The 19279-nt window shown below is 37.1% G+C and overlaps 3 protein-coding genes across 8 annotated transcripts in view; 1 reads left to right on the plus strand and 2 right to left on the minus strand.

Moving 5' to 3' along the window:
- The window catches only part of LOC116842299 (urea transporter 2-like), a 10077-nt gene extending 6353 nt beyond the window's left edge, over positions 1 to 3724 (minus strand). For 2 of the 6 annotated variants that reach the window (XM_032811297.1, XM_032811298.1), the window contains exons 1-4: positions 3327 to 3365; positions 2512 to 2634; positions 1156 to 1275; positions 621 to 772 (exon numbers count right to left, since the gene is read on the minus strand). In XM_032811297.1, coding sequence (XP_032667188.1) covers positions 621 to 772; positions 1156 to 1275; positions 2512 to 2634; positions 3327 to 3365 — 434 coding nt within the window. Of the gene's footprint in view, positions 1 to 620; positions 773 to 1155; positions 1276 to 2511; positions 2635 to 3326 lie in introns of all 6 variants that reach the window. The other 4 variants (XM_032811299.1, XM_032811296.1, XM_032811301.1 and 1 more) reach the window with 4 other exon arrangements.
- A 1291-nt stretch (positions 3725 to 5015) lies between these two features.
- Positions 5016 to 8862, minus strand: LOC116842297 (DNA replication licensing factor Mcm6). Its single transcript, XM_032811276.1, has 11 exons — positions 8604 to 8862; positions 8333 to 8476; positions 7917 to 8181; positions 7609 to 7811; positions 7341 to 7539; positions 6711 to 7241; positions 6321 to 6626; positions 5903 to 6236; positions 5712 to 5834; positions 5466 to 5605; positions 5016 to 5380 (listed from the first exon to the last, which is right to left on the minus strand). Exons 1-11 carry the CDS (start codon positions 8687 to 8689, stop codon positions 5267 to 5269), a joined length of 2445 nt encoding a protein of 814 aa, XP_032667167.1. The 5' UTR covers positions 8690 to 8862; the 3' UTR covers positions 5016 to 5266.
- Positions 8863 to 11178: 2316 nt separating this feature from the next.
- On the plus strand, positions 11179 to 15056 carry LOC116842300. The gene is made up of 3 exons (XM_032811302.1): positions 11179 to 11220; positions 12681 to 12961; positions 14108 to 15056. Exons 1-3 carry the CDS (start codon positions 11185 to 11187, stop codon positions 14667 to 14669), a joined length of 879 nt encoding a protein of 292 aa, XP_032667193.1. The 5' UTR covers positions 11179 to 11184; the 3' UTR covers positions 14670 to 15056.
- Positions 15057 to 19279: the final 4223 nt, after the last annotated feature.

A 19279-nucleotide genomic window follows, 5' to 3' on the forward strand; every position in this document is an offset into this window, starting at 1 on the left:
TATATATATATATATATATATATATATATATATATATATATACATATTTTGAATATATATACATATATTTTATGTTAAAAGTTTAAATATCCGTGTTTAAAAGTCAAAACAATAAAGATGCCCAGAATTAGATGCGCATTTAGTAGACATATTTATTTTTGCCTAATCCTTCTGTTTTCGCCATTAATAAAATCGTTATTATTATCGTTATTGAATTATGATGTTTAAGCACCAAACAATAAAAGAATGTCTAGAGTTAGATATGTGTTTGAGCATTACTTTTAAATAATAGTACAAAATGTATGCGAATCAGTTGTCACTCCTCGTCAAAAAATTATATAATTACTATTTATTACTATTTATTACTATTTTTAAGAGGTACTTTTCGTGCAATATCCGTGGCACACGTCATATATAGAAACTCCGGGGTTATCCAAATATTATTCGCTCGTCCTCATTTACGTCTCGCGATATGTACTTTAGGAGGTAATTTAATCTCAACGTATGTCGCGCAACGCGCTAATGTAGGAGACGAACGATTTATTACTCGCGTTGAAAGATTTTTCGAGTGCGCTCCGCGGATACGTACTCCGAATATGCCGAGATATGCTCGAATATACCTGAATATCGTTCCCAAGAGTAAGTGCAGGAAGCTGAAGGCATCGAAAGCTCCATAAATCTGCGGCACCAGAGCGTACGATACAACGCCGACTAGCAACGGATTGTACACGGTTAACCCGTTCTCCACATTGTCCTGAGAATCTCGTACCAGCTGGAAAAGAAGAGGAAGAACGAGTGTGGCGCGCGCAAAACGGATCCGCGGCGCGGAAAAATTTGGGATTCCGCCGCGCGTCGCGCGTCGCCACGAGACGAAATGAAACGAGACGAGACGAAGCGAAAAGGCGAATACCGCATTGCAGTGATTTTTCCTCGTGTGCACGCGAACGGTCCATTACGACCGAAAGAGATAAAAGGGAGATGGAGAGCGTCACACGCTGCACCGTCGCGCGTATGAATAGCGACGAGTCCGGAAAAGCGTCGTTTACCTTACGCTCGCGCGCCCCCAAGAGAAGTGTATTATGCCTCTTTTCGGTATATTCGCACGCTCGCCGCGCAAACAAACGTGTAGTACAGCCGATGATTAATAAAACATACCACGGACAGTAGGAGGCCAAGGACGCCGGTGGCTGCAGACAACGCCAATGCACCTGGCGCTACCGCAGCCAAGGTAACCGCTATCAGCAGCCCGCTGAGAGGATTATTCGCGAATACGACCTGCAACGTTAATGCCGAAGGTATTCGCGGCTATTTTCCGTGTTTGTTTTCAATGATCGAGCGCCGATGCGCCGGAAAATAATTGCGTTATTGGCCAATGCAACGTGCGTTGCGCGCCCGCGATCGCCCATGGCGATGATTTTTCATGCGACCTTTAACACAGTTTGCTAGATGGTTTAACTGTTGAACCGCAACGTGTTTTAATAGCGCAGCGTACAGTCGAACAGAGTCATTTTTTCATACAATGAAACTAGGCTTGGAAATGTGACGCTCCGTTTGTAATTCAGTTACCGTCACAAGCTATTTTTTTTCAGTTACAACTTGCCAACGACGTTTTTTCTTCTTTTGTCTTGCACTAGTAACGCAATTGCATTTGGTGGGTAACGACAAGGAATACAATCATTGCTTTTATTGCTACTTCGCGCGTGAATCAAATGACGTGAAAAAACGAATCAGCAAAACAAAGATATTCAAAATGTGATGAGGAAGATAATAGTAAATTGTAACGATTATTCCTTTTTGAAGAACAAGTCACGTTAACGAAAAAATACACAAAGGAAACATTATTGTTTCGATAATCTTCGTTAACGAAAAAATACAAAAAGGAAACATTATTGTTTCGATAATCTTCATTTTTAACATGTAAATCTTAAAATAAAATTATATATGTAGCATGTGTGTGTGTTAAATGAAAGTAATACATATAAGTTACTTGCGTCAATACATTTTATATAATACGTCAGAGAAAAATATATTCGTATTATTCAAAAATCATTTTTATGAATGAAAAGTACAAAATATTAGACTGAAAATATGATGTTTTTAAATATCGAGGAAAGTATAATTGCCATCAAAATAATCATATTGCACTTTTATCATAATGTTTAAATGAAATTGTAATATTGTTGAAATTCAAAACTTTAAGATCCTTCTAACAAAATTATATGTCGTTGTTTATATATGAGACAATGATTGTTAATTTGAATATATTATTTTTAAGTGGGATATTAATTTTTTTCTGTGTAATTTTCCCAGCTCTGAATGAAATTTTTATTTTATCGTTGGCGCTTAAAACCTATTTACTTTTTTGCCCACGCCATCCCGAAGAACTGTTATTTTTGGAATACAATGAGTGTTATCGCGTGCAAAATCCGTGATTCATTTTAGAGCAGCTTCTATTCGGAAACAATACAGATATATGTGAATCCCGGATATTGCACAAGTTTGATTGCTCACTTGCCCAAATCCCCGAAGCAAAGCGTCGAATAATTGCAGCACCAGCCAGAACGGTCGTTTCTTCTCGGCATAGTATTTCTTCAAGATCGCAAAGTCGCCCACACATGGTACCCACTTGCGTGTCTATTGAATTTATCTTATTTTGTATTTCTTGTTTTCTTCACACATCAATTTCTTAACTAAGAGAACGTCCAAACCTTCATTTGGCCCACAGCCAAATTTAAAGGACAACTTTTAATTTAATTTAGAGGATAATTGAGAGAATAATTTAATTTAGAGAATAACTTTTACCAAACTTCAATTAACTTGAGTGTCGATTATAATTCCGTTATAAGTAGCAAAATTGGTCAATGACTATTTCCTGGTCACAACGAAATTAATCGATTAAGTTAACCGGAACTTGATAAAAGTCAGTTTGTTTTAGTTACTTAATGTGTTTGATTCTAATTACGCAATTCGTTTGACTTCTTACAAATACGCGGATCGTCGATCTATTCCAAAGGAAAATTGATTAGAATACGTTTGTGTGCCGTAGTGTTATTTGTGCCACAAAATTCTGCGTCGAACTAACTGCGAGGAATCTGAATGAGGGTTTATCGCAAACACCATAGTTTAAATCTAAATAAATTTGAAAAAAGTCCATTTTAGTTTACTTTCGAAAGATTGTAAATAAATAAACGATGGTAAATTTTTTCAGCTAGTTTTTTTGTTCTTGTGACCGAAGTTATTTGGACAACATATAAATGGGATTGTTTCAAAACATGAAAAACCGATACCCTTTCAGTTAGAACAATATGCGTGAAAACTTTACTAACCTGTCGCAACTCTGTCACTGGTAGCTCTCTCGCAGCCATCGCGTATCAGTGAACAGTATTACGAGAGAAACTCGTTCGTATTGAAACCGAAATTTCGTTACCACACACGCGCGTGCATTTCAATGACACTCCATATATTCAAAAGACTGCGCTGATAAACACTGATAAAGCTTCACTATCAGTGAAGTTTTTAAAAAGACTTTGTAGGAGAACGGGGATCTTTTAACTGAATGATTGAAAAATTGTGAATTCTGTAGAATCACTGGTCGAATCTCGCAACCTTCACTTTCCTGAGACGCTCGAAGACTATCCTCATGTACAACTGTGCAACAAAATTATCTGTACGTCATTAACGCACGAATCATATTCGCACTAGCGGACTTAGAACACTTTTGCAACACACTCTGTGCACATCTGAACGGCAATGAAAGAACACATTGTATTTACATCGTATCAAAACCATAAACACAGATGTGCACATTCGCTAATCATGCACATGTGACTATTTCTGAGGTAACCAGACGTCCCGTTTTTTCCTGGGATAATCCCGCTTTTTCCGTTTGTCCCGGATTTAGTCAAACTCTGTCCTGGTTTATCCTGGTTCAGAGAATCTTTAAAACGCTTCTGACTAATCTTAGTAGCATAGTTCATTAGCGTTACATTGACCCGATATTGATTATATTAGCATTGAGCTAATATAGCCGATATTGACTATATTATACATTGAGCTAATATAGCCAATATATAGTCAATATAGTCAATTCACACTAGCGAATTTAGAACACTTTTGTGACACACTCTGTGCACATTTGAGCGGCAGTGAAAGAATACATAGTATTTACATTATATTAAAATCATAAACATAGCCAATATATAATCAATATTGGTTATAAATAAAATGTAAATAAATTGTCAATATTGCACAACATAATTGTATCAATATTGGCATATATATGCTGTTATTATTAAAAATTATTATTTTTCATATATCTACTAATAAAATATTGTTTTATACACGTATAAATAATTTCTAGTGATTTTTTATTCTCCCCCACTCCGCTTGACACATTTATAAAGTGTCTCGAATTGGGGGCTGGAAAGTCTAGTCACTTTATTACTTTGTCAAATTATAATCGTTACAAATTTTTAAATAATGAATTGACATTTCCATATTGAGGAAAAAAATATTTCCACATCGATGAAAAAAATATTTTTAGCAATTAACAAACTGACAAAAAAATCGAAGAAATCAAGAAATTTTACGAAGTCTGTTTTTCATAAATATTTTTATGTAAAAGGATATTTACGTATTTCTTGCAATTAAAAAAATTTCTTCATTACGCGTAAATTAACTTGAACACATTTATGAACACTCCTATCAATATCACTGCAACAGTTAAAATGACGTCTGAGCCGATACTGAAGCTACGTAGTTCAACATTCTAAAGAACCAGATTGTTTCGCTTTCCAACGAGTGCATTAAAATGAGCATCAATTAGCGCGACTTACGCGATGGTAATTAGCGTATTGTTGAAATAGGTCAAGAATATTCCGCATTTTAATAACGGCATTTGTGATACTTATGATCCTTGCACAAAGGAGTATAAGCATCACAAAAGAGCGCATTTAAACAAAAAGAAAAATTATAATTATATTTAATATTTTTATACTTTATTTTTTTACCTTTCTACAGACTATAAATATTACAAAAATATATGCTTATTGACGGCTTAATAATAATTTACTTAAATCGTTGTTACGGTTGTTTAAAAATTTTTATAAAATTCGCAGAATCTCAATAAAAAAATATGACATTTTTCGATACAAAGAAATTGTGTAGATATAGTTTTCTGCAAAGATGGTTGAGTGTTTTCCGTTGTCACAAGGCACTTAATCTCTCTTATGGCGACATTAACATAATACATATATAGTGCGTAAAATTACATATCCATGACGTAGTTGGGATGAACAACAAGCAAAGGATCTTCCTCGTCTTTCTCATCTTCTGTACGTCTCCTCAAATCAGTTGTTGTCAGAGGTATTATAATTTGATCCTGAAAAAAAATTTGTACGCATTATAGTTTGACAGATCTAAGTAAAGAAGGTAACTATATAGTAAATAAAGATATTAATACATACATTGTATATTAATCTATCAATAACCTTCTCAATGAAGTTTTTCCGATCCAACAGCTCTTCTTCTGAATCTATTTGTCCTTGTATCTGATCGAGATACCATACAACCAGTTCCGATTTCCGTATACCACCCTTATTGTCATCTGTCAGATCGCATTATATCGATTTAATAGATATATATGACAATTAAGCTGTATTCATACCTATTTATATCTATTACAGTGTCTACTATAATGCAATAAAGAATACCTTCGCTTTCGACACGACTCTCTTCGCTTCTCATGTAGAGGATTAACATGTTCGACAAATTTTTGTACACCTCAAAGGACATCGTTAATTTCTTCTTCGGCGGCTCGCGCGTTTCATTGGCGGCTGAAAAATCAACTGAGTAATGATAATATGAACACGACATAAGTGTGAGAAAAGTTATGCAAACGTACGAGGTTGAGGCGGTGCATCGTTGTTGTCTAGCGCGTTAAGAGCTTCCATGAGCGGCGGTGCTTCGTCGACGTCCATTTCCGCATTCGCATCATCCATGCCCTCTTCGAGATCCACATCAGGCTGTTCTACTGTAACTATGCTTTTTTGTAACAATCGCTTCGCTTCCCTCACGTGCTTCACCGTTACTTCGTCCACGCATTCGAGTTTTGCCAACGCCTCGGACAGCCTAACCATGCTCTCTAATTGCCTCACGGTCACTCTCCATTTGCCGCTTCCACTGCCGGTTCTCTGTCTAAGAGCCGTATAATTATCCACCAAGAGCGCAGCAGCTTCCTACAAAGATTTGATCACGTTATCCAATGAAATCATCATGAGATACAAGTGACTTATCCCACACATCCACCCAGTGTATCTTACCTGATTTAAAACGGGCTTAAAATGCTTAGCAAAATTGATGTATCTGATGATCTCCTCTTGTTTATATATTATCTGGATGTCATTCAGATTATCGCAATGTAAGTCGATGATTCTCTTGGCGATTCCGCTGTCGACAATTTCGTTACATTCATCCAGCACGACGAAAAACAAATCGAATCTCGACATGATCGGCGCGGTTAACTGTACGTTCTGCTGCAGCGATTTTCTCCTGTCGTATCGCCCGCCGATGGGATTTGCCGCCGCTAATATTGACGTCCGAGCATTTAGAGTCGCTCTTACACCTGCCTAAGGATACGTTTATACTGATTAATAAGAAAATATACCCGATAATTTCAATAATTTGGATGTTCTCGCTGTATCCTCAGATACCTTAGCTATCGAGATCGTCTGCTGTTCCATAGCTTCGTGAATCGCGACTTGATCCTTCAAGTCCATCTTGTCGAATTCGTCGATGCAACAAATGCCATGATCCGCGAGCATCAACGCGCCAGCCTCAATGACGAAGTCCGCGGACTCCTCGTCTCGCACCACCGCAGCCGTTAAGCCGGCCGCGCTCGACGCTTTCCCGGAAGTGTAAACCGCTCGAGGCGAAACATCGGCGACGCACTTAAGAAACTGCGACTTCGCGGTACTGGGATCGCCAACGATGCAGACATTGATATCCCCCCTTAGAGATGTGCATTCTTCCGTGGTCTTTGGCACGCCGCCGAAGAACATGAGAATAATTCCCTTCTTGATCTCGTCGTTACCGTGGACCGCGGGAAACATACTGGAAGCTAGGTTCTCATATAAATTCTTGTCTCGACTCATCTCGTATATGCGATTCCACTCCGCCTCCGACATTTGTTTTTTCATCATTTCCTGCGAAATTTCTTCCATCGCCATATCTGTGCCTCCAAACTATAAATAGAAGTATGAAGCCAATTAGGTGAATATGTGTTTTCTTTCTTAACAACGATACACCTTGTTCTTCTTGTATTCTCACTTAGTTTCACTTACTCTCAAGTTTGTAGCATTAACACTGCAGGCGAGGAATGCCGTTTTGTACGTTAATTCCCTAACACCAAGTGACTTGAGGCCACTTACACCCTCTCTTTGCTCATTATTTCTATTTTTTGGCCCAATTTCTGCCTTGGCATTTGGCAGAGATAATGCTCCCACATCTGGAACTACTATAAGAGTCCCAGTAAAATCGTATCTATAAAGAAGGAAATTCGTTTATAAGATTGTTTTAAATATCGTAAACATTTTACTTTTGAATTCCTACCTATCGCCGGCCTGTACAAATTCGACCATCTCTGCTCTCAGAATAATTTCAACAGAACGAGGTATGGCTCCTCTGGGAAGTTCAGCTTGTGTTTCTTGTATCCTCACTTTTTGAAAGTCCACAAACACTGAATTGTCTACATCCAATAAAAAACGACGTCTGTTGCTACATACTGGATTGGAGCAGATTGTTGGATTTGTAAACTGAAAAATAAATTAGATATTCATTATCAAAGACCTACTGGTTATTTTAATTAATCATCATTAGATTTATACCAGTAGAACATACAGAATAAATTTGTTCTTTACCTTAAACTGCTGCTCCACATTTTTAATAAATGCATTACAGTCCATACAAATAAAAGTACCAAGGACTAATTCTGGATGAACTGGATGTGTTCGTACCACTTGTCCAGATATACGAGACAAAGTACCCAATCGTGATGTATTTAAATCTCTTAAACTTAGCTTAGAAAGTACATCAGCAAAACTAACATAGCACTCCTTACTCTTCTCCAATTCCCCTATATCTTTGACAAAGTTACATACTGCTTGACACAAGAATGGATATATCCTAGAAAAACAAATAATTGTGTCCATTAGTAATTTATAATATATGCTGTAATATATTGTACATTATAATAGGAACAATTAAGTATATATTTCATATATAATATAGATATTAATAACATCATGCTTTAGTTAACTGAGATAGATTATACAACCTATAGTATTCCTCGACTATGGTTCTAGCTAGAACTTGATTGTATGTTTCAATATCCTCAAGTGATATCTCTAATGTACAACGTTCTGGACTGATGAGTTCTTTAGCTGGCTCCAAGTATTTGACTTCTCCATCTTCCTTAAATCTATGATATAATATACAAAATAAATTCCAGCCTAACAATATTATTAATTTCAATGTTAAATTCAAGTAGATAAAATTAAAAGTTCTTAAATAGTATATAAAAATTTAATTAATATAAAATAACTTACTCCTCCAGGAAATCCTGAAACAATTTTTGACACTTGACTCCGATTTCATCGCGCACATGTAATCGACCTTGCTGTGCAGCATCCATTGTTTTGGATTAATTGCAAAAAGATACTTTGCACATAAACAAACAGATAAAATTAAAGCGCTGATGCAAAACACGCCAATGAAGATTTGGCGGGAAAGAAACCTTAAGCTCGTTTTCCAGTAGACTTCAATAGATGAGTACTTAGCTTTAATGACCCTACGCCATTGCTCTAATCGTTTTTCAGTATCCATCAAAGCGAACAGCAGGTTTGTTCTATTTAGCTGCAATGGAATTGCATGGAATGACAGTAGGATCAGGGTGCAAACCCATGCAGCGGAATAGCGGAGCGCGGAACGAGAGCGGAACCAATCACAAGCGAAAACTGTGGAACGCTCGTGATTGGTTCCACTCTTGTTCCGCGCTCCGCTATTCCGCTGCATGGGTTTGCACCCTCAGAGGGTTGTGTGTTACACACAACTTAGTGAAAATTACAAAACTATATTTACTAAAAGATTATAATTTCATTAATCAACAACTAATGAGTTTGTTCACATTTGTAATTTTCATTACATTGTCTTGTGTAATACACAATCGACTCTAGAACATACGAGGGCAGTACAAAATTTCATAAATACAGCTGTATGAAGAAGAAAAAAAAGTTTTACATTTTTTATAGAAATAAGTTTTTAATATAAAATCAATTACAAAATAACACGAAGAAATTGAAGTAATTAGAATATTGATATTTCTACATTCAATTCAATATATCTTGAAAAACGATAATAGTATCATAATGACTTTAATATATTTAAAACTAAAGATTTGAAGATGCAAAATGTTTCTCGAGTCATCTAATTATCACAATTTCTTCCAAAACTATAATACGTTGAATTTTGTTTGTTTTTCATAATCGTAAAAAATGATTCTTTAATTTTTGTGTGTAATGTAAAAATGAGTCTGATTTGTCGTTGAGTTGGTCTTATTAGTACGGTTAATTTATCGTTGAGACATACTACGTACTCGTAGTTTTGCACTACGGATAGTGGCGGCTCGTAGCGGATGGTGTGTAACTAGGAAAACTTGGCCGCATTTCTGGCTTGAGTTATTCCGCTAGATGACGCCAAGCAACCCGTTAGTCGCACTTTACAAACTCTGTGTAGATAAACTATTATTCCAAAGTGTGATTCTAAAATCTCTGCTAATATGAACTTCCACTATCTTTAATAACAAATAGAGAACACGAATATTAAAAATAAATATGTAATTTAACAACATGTTAGAGCTATATTATATATTTTCAAGTTTTACGACTTAACAAATATTAGAAGAATCTTTTTATCTTCAAATTACGATACATGCTGAATGTTGTCTATTTTTCAAAATAAAGAAAAATAATGCTTTAATTTTCATATACACGTTTTCATATATACATTATTTATGTATGTATATTGAAGTTCATTAATCTTTTACATATATTGAAACTTTGCACATATATTGAAATTTCACTGTGATATGTATACTGAGAGAAGAAATATCTAAAAAGTAAAAAATATTTATTTGATAAATATTAATATTTATTTAAAATATTAATTTAATATTATATTTATTTAAAACTTTCTTAAAAATTCTTTTTGTTTAAATAATATTTTTTATAAGTTTTATTTAAATAATAAACAATTGTTTTTTCATAAAAAGCAATGTTTTAGGAAAATATATATTTTCTTATTAGAAAGAAATGTTTCTTCAATATAAGAATATGTATATTGATATAAAGTAAATATATATGACAAAAGTACTAATACCTGGACACGTACCTAGCATATATGTAATTCTACTACATATGCATGCTTGTTATTTTAGTCTTAAAATATTGAAATATTCAAACTTTCAATATAGAATATATATTGAATATATATATATAAATATTTTATGTTTGAAGATTAAAAATTCGTATTTAAAGTTGATATATTCGTATTTAAAATCAAAACAACAAGAAGGTCCAGAATTAGATACATCTTGGTACGTATCCAAGTATTGATACTTTTACCTTATGTTAGTAGCATCCACCGAAGGAATATTTCTTATTTTGTTAGATATTTTTCTCTCAGTTTATATCACAATTTTGTTGGTCTTTTCTTGCATTTCTTGCATAAAATCTACTTTATGGTAAGAAATATTTCGGAACAAACACACACAGGATATACGCCCTTCAAGACTGCATTTGCGAGCCCCAAAGAAACGAATCTCTTTCCACCAAACTAAACAAAAGAAATTTAAATGAAGCAGAAGTTACGCGGTATTCGTTGGTAGTGTCTTCACGAGACAAAAGGAAAGTTCTTAATAACACTTGGCGATTTGTGAATAACGCGTATGGTCTTGACACAGAAAAGGGGGAAAGTGTAGAAATCTTTGGAGACGACAGACGAGAGTATACGCTCTACGCATTTCCTGGCCGAGACAAGACTTGGCTCTTAAGCGAACGCGGCGGCGCGCGGTATAAATGGCACGCCGAGTGTGTGTTGCCGTTTTAGTCCTTTTTACGAAGTAGAAGGAGGATGGCGGCTGCCCGGAAAATCGGCATTGTTTGCCTGGTAACGAGAGTTCCGAAACAGCGCGTGCATTACGCGACGAAGGTCGCATTAAAACGTCGCGACGAAGTGGCAATAATAACCGGTATAAATGTTAAGCTGAAATACGATAAAGCCACCGCGTATTTTACGGTAAAGTATCGTGCTGCGTTTTACCAGCGATAAATTCCGTTAACGTATGTGCTAACAAAACGAAGATGAAACGAAGATCGAGGCCAGAGTAATTTCAGTGAGTTTAGTCTCAGACGCTGTGGCTGCGCTAAAAATTGACTCTTCGCCGATATTTTGTTTTACTCAACGCAATGGTTGCCTCATAATTGTAATACCAAAAGTTAAGCCTCAGGAAATCATATAGGTATTAATCTCTGTTTATTTTCTACACTGAGAGAAAAAATATCTGAAAAAAATATATTCGCGGTAAGCACTAATATAACATACTTATTTAAATGTAAATTCTTTCGTTTAAATAGGATAAACCATTGTCTTCATGAAAAGCAACGGTTTTGAGAAAATATATATTTTCTCATTTGAAGGAAATTTTTTCTTAATATAAAACTATGTAAGGTAAATGTTCCAATGACTGATCTAATAAGAAAGCATGATCAGTTTTACATTTTTATTAATCAATAATTAATGGAATTACTACCAAAAGTAACGTTTATATAAAATTTTCGAACTTTTCGTTCTTGAGCAATCTGCATTTTAAAGCGGGTCTCTCTCGGTCACTTAAATATATCATTTTTAAAGAACAACACTCATTCGCCTATGCTTCAGTATCAAATGTCATTCCTCTCGCGTCCCTTTTAAACAAAGCTAATTGCAACGTGATTAATTGCAATGTTATCATTAAAAAACGAGCATTTCAACGTGTCTCCATTATATTTAATTGCATGCCCGTGGATAAAAGGTATCGCCTCGTCAAAGCAATGAAAGAGTCTACTGTATCAAAGCTGAAATAAATAACCGGAGTATCAAAAGACACAATCGTTGAGGCATCGACGGAAAAATAGTTGAATGCGCGTGAATCTGCCGGAACGAAATGTCGGGACATAACAGAGGAACCACAAAGAGTTAAAGTGTAAATTAAAGTGCGCGACCGTGTGGAGGGGAAAGCGTCATGCCGTTGAAGCGCTGCCAAGGAAAACGCGGGGATGCGATCGATCGTCATATTCGTCACTCGGCGCGTTAACGACTAAGCTTTCTTTCTATTTCGGCACGAAAACCCCGACGTTTATCTAATAGTCTCGACGGGAACGAGCGACGGCACCGTGAACTTGGCTACCGAGCCGGGCACGGTTTCGTTTGACGGCTGCTCGTGGGTGCATCGACCCGGGGGTTCCTAAAACGAATCTGGCATTGTGCCGCGGCTGTAAGCGCCGATCCGTATAACGGCACGGCATCGCGGGAATGCATTTCCGAAAGGCGGACGAACACTAACAGACGTCCTCTTCGCGCAAATGTAGGTGACACGTGTCTGCCTGACGAATGCCATACTGACGGCCAAGGCATCCACGGATGCGGCGCGACCGACGGTTATAATGCGCCCGTGGCATAGTTATCTGCCAGTAGCGAGTACACCGAAATATCCGCAATACGCTGTCCATGTCGACCACGTGATCGACAATGATCTGGAGAAGCCTGTGTTCTCTGGAGATTCGCGGCCAGAACGTTCCGGAGGAGGACTCCAGTCTGCGTCGACCTCGAGCAACCGCCAGCAGGAGTCGCGGCCGAACATCCGCCACAGGTACAAGCGATCAGATTAGAAAGAGTGCGGACAAGTTTCGTCTCTGTTCCATGGGAAATGGGATTTTATAAAACTTTGAATATTTCAGTGAATGATATCATTCATTGAAAGTTTCATCAATTTGAAATTTCCCACACAACACAATGTCCAAAATCAGAACATAAGACGTTTTCAAGATGGCTTATGTTCTGACGTCTTAAAGACGTCTTAAAGATGTCTTATGTTCCAATTTTGAACATCGTGTTAAGTAGGTTAGGACGAGTAGCTCAATAGGGTAAAGTCGTATGATAGCCATATAGACTGTAATTTCTCCAGTAATTGTTAAAATAGTGCGCTTTTATAGTCATTCTCAAAGATAATCGATATTTATAGTAGTTTATAAGCGTACATTCAGATACTAAAACGTATTATTTAGCAATTATTAGAAAAAAGTATAATTTATGACCATTTTTTCCGGTTGGTCATCATGTCCGAGTTTGCCTTATTATTCTCGTAGTCGTTTGGGAGATAAACGGACCAAGAGGTTGCAATCTCAACCAACAGCTAATATGGCTGTTTGTTGAAATTGCAGCCTTTTGAAGTATCTTGCCAAGGATAAGTTTATATTTTTTCGAATAAATCTGATCAGAAACATGAGATAAATTTCTAGTCGAGAGTCTATTCTTTTCTTCTGAAAGTTGTGCGACGATTTCGTGCGATTTAAGAATAACAAGTGTAAATAGTTTGCGTATGAGGTACACTCTCGATTGATGTACACGGGATCCTGAAAACCTGTCATGGAACTTGAATTGGGGGATTTTCTTTGACGAATCTCACGGTCGATCTTTCTCCAGCGGTGATGTCACGGAAGAAACCGTCGATCAGTACAACTTTTTTAATTTCCAACGATGAATTGCGTGACTGGTAAATCTCGGGCGAATTTATGTTGAGGGAGGTAAAGTCATGTCGCGTGTAACTGAAATGTCTTTCGGTAGATTCTGGAACTTTCCGTAAGTAGGCGGGACCCTCAAGTAGATACTGACTGACTCGATACACATTTCAAGACGAGAAATCTCGTGATATATCCTCTTTCTGCCTCTCTCTCTCTCTCTCTCTCTCTCTCTCAAGGATCGCAGATATTATACTATATCTCCTTTTCTCGACGAGGTTCCCCACGGAAATTCAGCGCGACGAAGTTTGGCTTTCGGCGGAAGTGCCGTCGAACGCATCGCCGTCGCCATCGTCGCCAACGACGATGAGAGCCGCCACGACGACGACGACCACGACGACTGCGGCGACGACGACGACGTTATCGAGGCCACGAAGCATCCGAGGATATCAGCGCAACGTGCCTCGACGATTTTCGTATCACGATATCGAAGAGCTCGACGGGTACCTGACGGATGACCTGGATGACGGTAAACTGCCGTATCGTGGGAAGGCTGAGTCGACGTATCACCGTCCCAGGCCGCAAGACGTAGCGACGGCCATCAAGGCCCTCGATCGCTTCCTGAGCGAGACTCTAAACGCCGACAGCTACAACAGTCAGCTACATCCACCGCCCAATCCCCTTTTAGCCCTCGTCCTATCCCGATACGGGCGCTACGTGCCCGGAACACGAAACCCCCGCGTGTACGCGTACACGGCGGCGAACAATATGCATAACAACAAACCGTTCGGCATTTACAAATACGAGTGCGACGAACAGCCGATTTACGCGGTGAGATAGCGAGGCGCGAGTGTAATGATTAATTTGCCATTGAAAATATCGTCGCGCGCGGCCGAGCGGCGCTCCGATGATGATGCACGATTGCGAGATGATAATGCGCGCTATGGAAATTGCCGAATTTCAAACTTTCAACGGCCATCTCCAGACACATGCAATAAACACAGTAATAATAATGGCGTTATTATTACTACTGTTACTTATCACACAGTTAACATACACACACATAGAAAAATATATATAAAGAAGAAAATCTTGTGATAGTTAACGAATGCAGTTGGCACTTACAAATAAACCTACCTAAAAGGTACATTCCGATTTCTTTTCTAATTTAGCACAAATGTAGAAGTACAACAAATATTTAGATAATATTTTTTCATTTTGGCCTACTTTGAGTTTCACGGTTTATAGTTTATAGTTTATAGTTTTTTAATGTTCTCACTCCTATCATCAACAAGTCAACAAAAATGCATAAGAAATAAAATTGAATACAAGATATAGTTAAATAATTTTAACAAAATCGGCATAGCTGAGACACGAACCATTCTAAATTTCTTTAGCCGAGATTCCAATCTAAATATTTCAAATCTGTGCTAAATTAATAAAAAATGGTTTGAATTTTGGCCAAACCGAGAAATTATTTATATAAATAATTTTTTTCAACTGTTTACATGTTTTATTTAAACATTTTATTATTTATACAAATAATTTTACACATTTGACTCCATATTCAGTAAACTAAAAACGCCTATATCTTGTATTCAATTTTATTTCTTATGCATTTTGTTGTACTTGTTGATGATAGAATTGAGAACATTAAAAAGCTGTAAACTGCCCATGAATCTCTTGATAAAATAATTAGTATTTTTCTGTGTGTATTACAATGGTTTTGTTATACTATATAAATTATGTAATAAGTAATTTCGGATTTTTCAGGCAAAATAAAAAATTATATATTTTTAAAGTATAACAATTTTGTGAAACAGTGTAAGCGCCTTTATGATCTACAATCTTTCACCATTGTATTCCCATATATTATTTCATAAAATTAAAACAACGTAAAAATACAATCGTTTTATGTTACCTGAAAAATTCGAAATTACTTTTTACATAGTGCAACATTATAATTAGTTATTGCTTGAAAGGCGGAGCGCTAGCTAATAACTACACTAAAAAAGATTATCTTGCAGTCATAGCGAAAATTAGCTAATATGGATAAATAACCAACAAACATTGCGACATTGTGTTTCATATTTAATCAATATAGATTACGAAGACAGAATTTCTCAAATTGTACTATATGTGAAATTTAGCAAAAGAGTTTCTCAGTCCATCTTGATTAAAGCCAGCTACACTTATTATAAAAATTGACTGTGGTAAACAGAAAAGAAACAAACAAACGATAAGAAACAAACGAATGTATAATCCTCACACCTACTTAAATTTGCTTTAATGCAAATATTGCTAAAATACTGCTGCCGTAAATTTTACGTATCAAGACAATTTTCTATCAGATACAGAGAAACAACGTTAAATTTTAATTGTGACATGTAGAATTCTATTTGGACCAGTGAAATTTTTTTTTAGAGAGATTTGATGCCCAAAAACTCTAACATGTAATATGTACGTATAAAAAAATATGACGAATGCTCTGGAAATATTTCTTACGAGCATTTTGATGTCGTTACGCTGCGAGATTGATGAACTAGCAAAGCTCGTACCAGACGATGTGGTAGAGATTGAGGATTGCGAATCGGGAATTGAAACTGAACCAATCGAGTGACTTCAATCTTGGTCCGCTTTGTCCTGAGATTGATCGGGTCCCAATCTCCAATTCGCAATCCACTATCTCCAATGCGTAATCTCATACTGGCTTTACGTGGGATCGTCTTGTGCGTGCCGCGCGTGTAGTAAGATATTTACCGACACTGTCTAGCCAGGAGCACTTCTTGTAAACCATTAAAGCAAGGCGAGTTTGTTTCTGCCTGCTTCGTAGCAATTACCGATCCTCGATTCTGCCTCGGCTCACGTAGCTCTGATTCCGCTACGTGCACTCTCACAAAGCCGTAAAAAAGACAGATAGCGACCGATTAACACTCACCCGGGTAACCACGCGTGAAAGCAGAAATATAAAAAAAAAGCTCACGTACATACCGGGGAATATCAATGCAACGACGCTGACAGTCCGTACTAGAGCAACAAATTGTATATGAAGCTTTAGTTCTTCGAGGCATTATATTCAAATAACGAAATTTTAAAGAGTAAATATTCGAGCATTCGAATATTCGAACGCCCGAATCATTCAGAGCTTTAAGAACTCAAAAGTAGAAAAATATCATTCTATTGCTAAGAAAAGCGAATATTCAGTTTACTTTCCTTCTTTCAAGTAAGTTAAAACGTTAAATTCACTAAGAGATTCAGAATGTAATTTTGAATAAATTTAATGTTGATGAACTTTTTTTATGATTAGGTTTGCGGATCTGAATATGTAAATTTATAAATTACTTGAAAAACTAATATTTATCCGAATGTGTTTTCCACGTGTGTAGGAGTGTCGCAATTTTGATAAAGATACTGGAGCTGATATTAATTGCGCAGAACCTTGTTACACTCTCCAAAATTAGTTTTGCCAAAGCCTTTGATATTTCAAATCTTCAGAGTTCTCGAAGAATCGAAACTTCGAGCTCCAACGTCAAACGTCGAATTAAACCGAAGCTTCGAATACATACGAGTACCGCCTCGAATAGTTCATAGCTTTCAGCGTGGGACGTCCGTTTCTCCGGCGTACGGCACTCGAACTCAAAAATACTCGCCGTACCTATCTCGCCCACGGCGCAATTTGTCCCATAGCCATTCACAAAGGCATAACGACGCCCATCAAGGCCCTCGGCCGCTTCCTGCGCGGGACCCTGAACGACCGTGTAGTCGCTCCGTCGGCCAATCTCGCGTTTAAACACTGACCGCGCTTAGACCCGCAAGTTGCGCGAACGTATCCACATGTTAAATGTTCGGGTCTGCTTGACAATTTGCAGATTAGGGAGTAATCGCGTGCGAAGCCGCGACGAAGAGTGAAAGGTTTCCGGAAAATTCGCGCAACTCGAAACGACTCTCGCGTTTCTTGCGTCTTCTGCTGACAGATGTTTCCCAGACAGCGCAAGATTTTCAAGGAATGTCCTGGGAACGTTCTCAAGATGTTGAGAAAAGATAGGACAATCGTGTTAGTGATCGCCTCTACGTTATCGATATTTTTGAAGTTTGACATTCACTTCAGCGTCCTTTTAATGACTTCATTTTCTTCGCCAAATTCCTCGACGTTACACGGAGAAAATTCTCAGAATATCACTTGGCCAAATATGATTGTCGCAACAAAAAAGTTCTTTTTCTTTCTCTTCCTTTTCGTTTAAGCCTATGGCTTGTTATTTTCAACTGTTATGCCTCGGTTTGTTCCGAGGCATGTCGTTGATTCTGTGAGCATTTTTGGTGGATTTAAGCTCAGCAGGCTACTAACCTCGCTGAGCCGCAAAAGGATTGTAGAAACCATATGTGCTTTGGAAGTGGTACACTGGCCTTCTTTGCTGCCTGTCCGTGTGTGTTTGAACGGAAATCTCAGTGCTGTACGCCACAACTAAACCCTGCGGGTATCTCTCAACCATACACTGAGAGACAAAATATTAAAGAAAATAAAGAATATTTATTGACAGATTCTATTAATATATATGTTTACTTAAATCTGAATTCTTTTACTTAAATGGAATAGACAATTGCTTTCATTAAAAATGAAAATTTTAAATGAAGATATATAATGATATATAAAAATGAAGATTTTATATATCTTAACCTTTTAGAACACAATGATTTCACCGTGAGATCACTTATTAAAACCAAATCATACTTTCAAGCGTAGTCTCACAACGAAACTACCAGCCTGTGCATAGTGATGTACTCTACTAGTTTTAATAATAGGAAATATAAATATAATAGAAAATAGAAAAAAAATAATAGAAAATAAAATAGGAAAAAAAAATGAATGACAATATGTTTTTACTTGAAACAATTAAATATGAGAATGTACTAATTAAACATTACGTATATATTACGTATCATAAGAACGCTGTGATAACAGTACAGACGGGCATATAATAATTTTTAATGCAATATTCACTTAACTCGGTTTTACATTAATTATTTTTCGAGCCACGGGAAATGTGGTTGTGGCAATCATAATAGGTTTCTCTGTGGTACCAGTCGTCAATCGACGAGCGAGAGACCAAAGGATCACGAAAGATCCTCGTCAAGATATCACGTTAGAGTCATAATTGTCTTCTCTGTGCGTCGGGCGCGCAGCAATTAACAGAATTAATCTTTCAAGTGCGCTATTAATGGGATCCTCAACTCGCCGTCGAGATGTCTGCTAGACGGTTAATCGATATCGCGCCGAATTTATCCTTGAACCTATTCACAATCCGATTTTACGGCGGGTTAATTGGAGTAGTTGGAGAATCCGCTCGAGAAACTCCGATTAAGCAGTAAACTACTCTCATTACACCTTCCTGCTAGTCTCTCTCTCTCTCTCTCTCTCTCTCTCTCTCTCTCTCTCTCTCTCTCTCTCTCTC

Source organism: Odontomachus brunneus, unplaced genomic scaffold (genome assembly GCF_010583005.1).
Source record: "Odontomachus brunneus isolate Ranch 3 - 2012 unplaced genomic scaffold, Obru_v1 Obru_scaffold_024, whole genome shotgun sequence".
Lineage (NCBI taxonomy): Eukaryota > Metazoa > Arthropoda > Insecta > Hymenoptera > Formicidae > Odontomachus > Odontomachus brunneus.

Coding starts and splice junctions, on each gene's coding strand:
- LOC116842297 (XM_032811276.1), bottom strand. CDS start 8,689: ATGGATGCTGCACAGCAAGGTCGATTACATGTGCGCGATGAAATCGGA. Junction 7,812..7,916: donor ATGTGGAGCAGCAGTTTAAG/GTAAAGAACAAA, acceptor TTTATTTTTCAG/TTTACAAATCCAACAATCTG. Junction 6,237..6,320: donor TTAAGCCCGTTTTAAATCAG/GTAAGATACACT, acceptor AAATCTTTGTAG/GAAGCTGCTGCGCTCTTGGT.
- LOC116842300 (XM_032811302.1), top strand. CDS start 11,185: ATGGCGGCTGCCCGGAAAATCGGCATTGTTTGCCTG. Junction 11,221..12,680: donor AAATCGGCATTGTTTGCCTG/GTAACGAGAGTT, acceptor GCGCAAATGTAG/GTGACACGTGTCTGCCTGAC. Junction 12,962..14,107: donor CGGCCGAACATCCGCCACAG/GTACAAGCGATC, acceptor TTTCTCGACGAG/GTTCCCCACGGAAATTCAGC.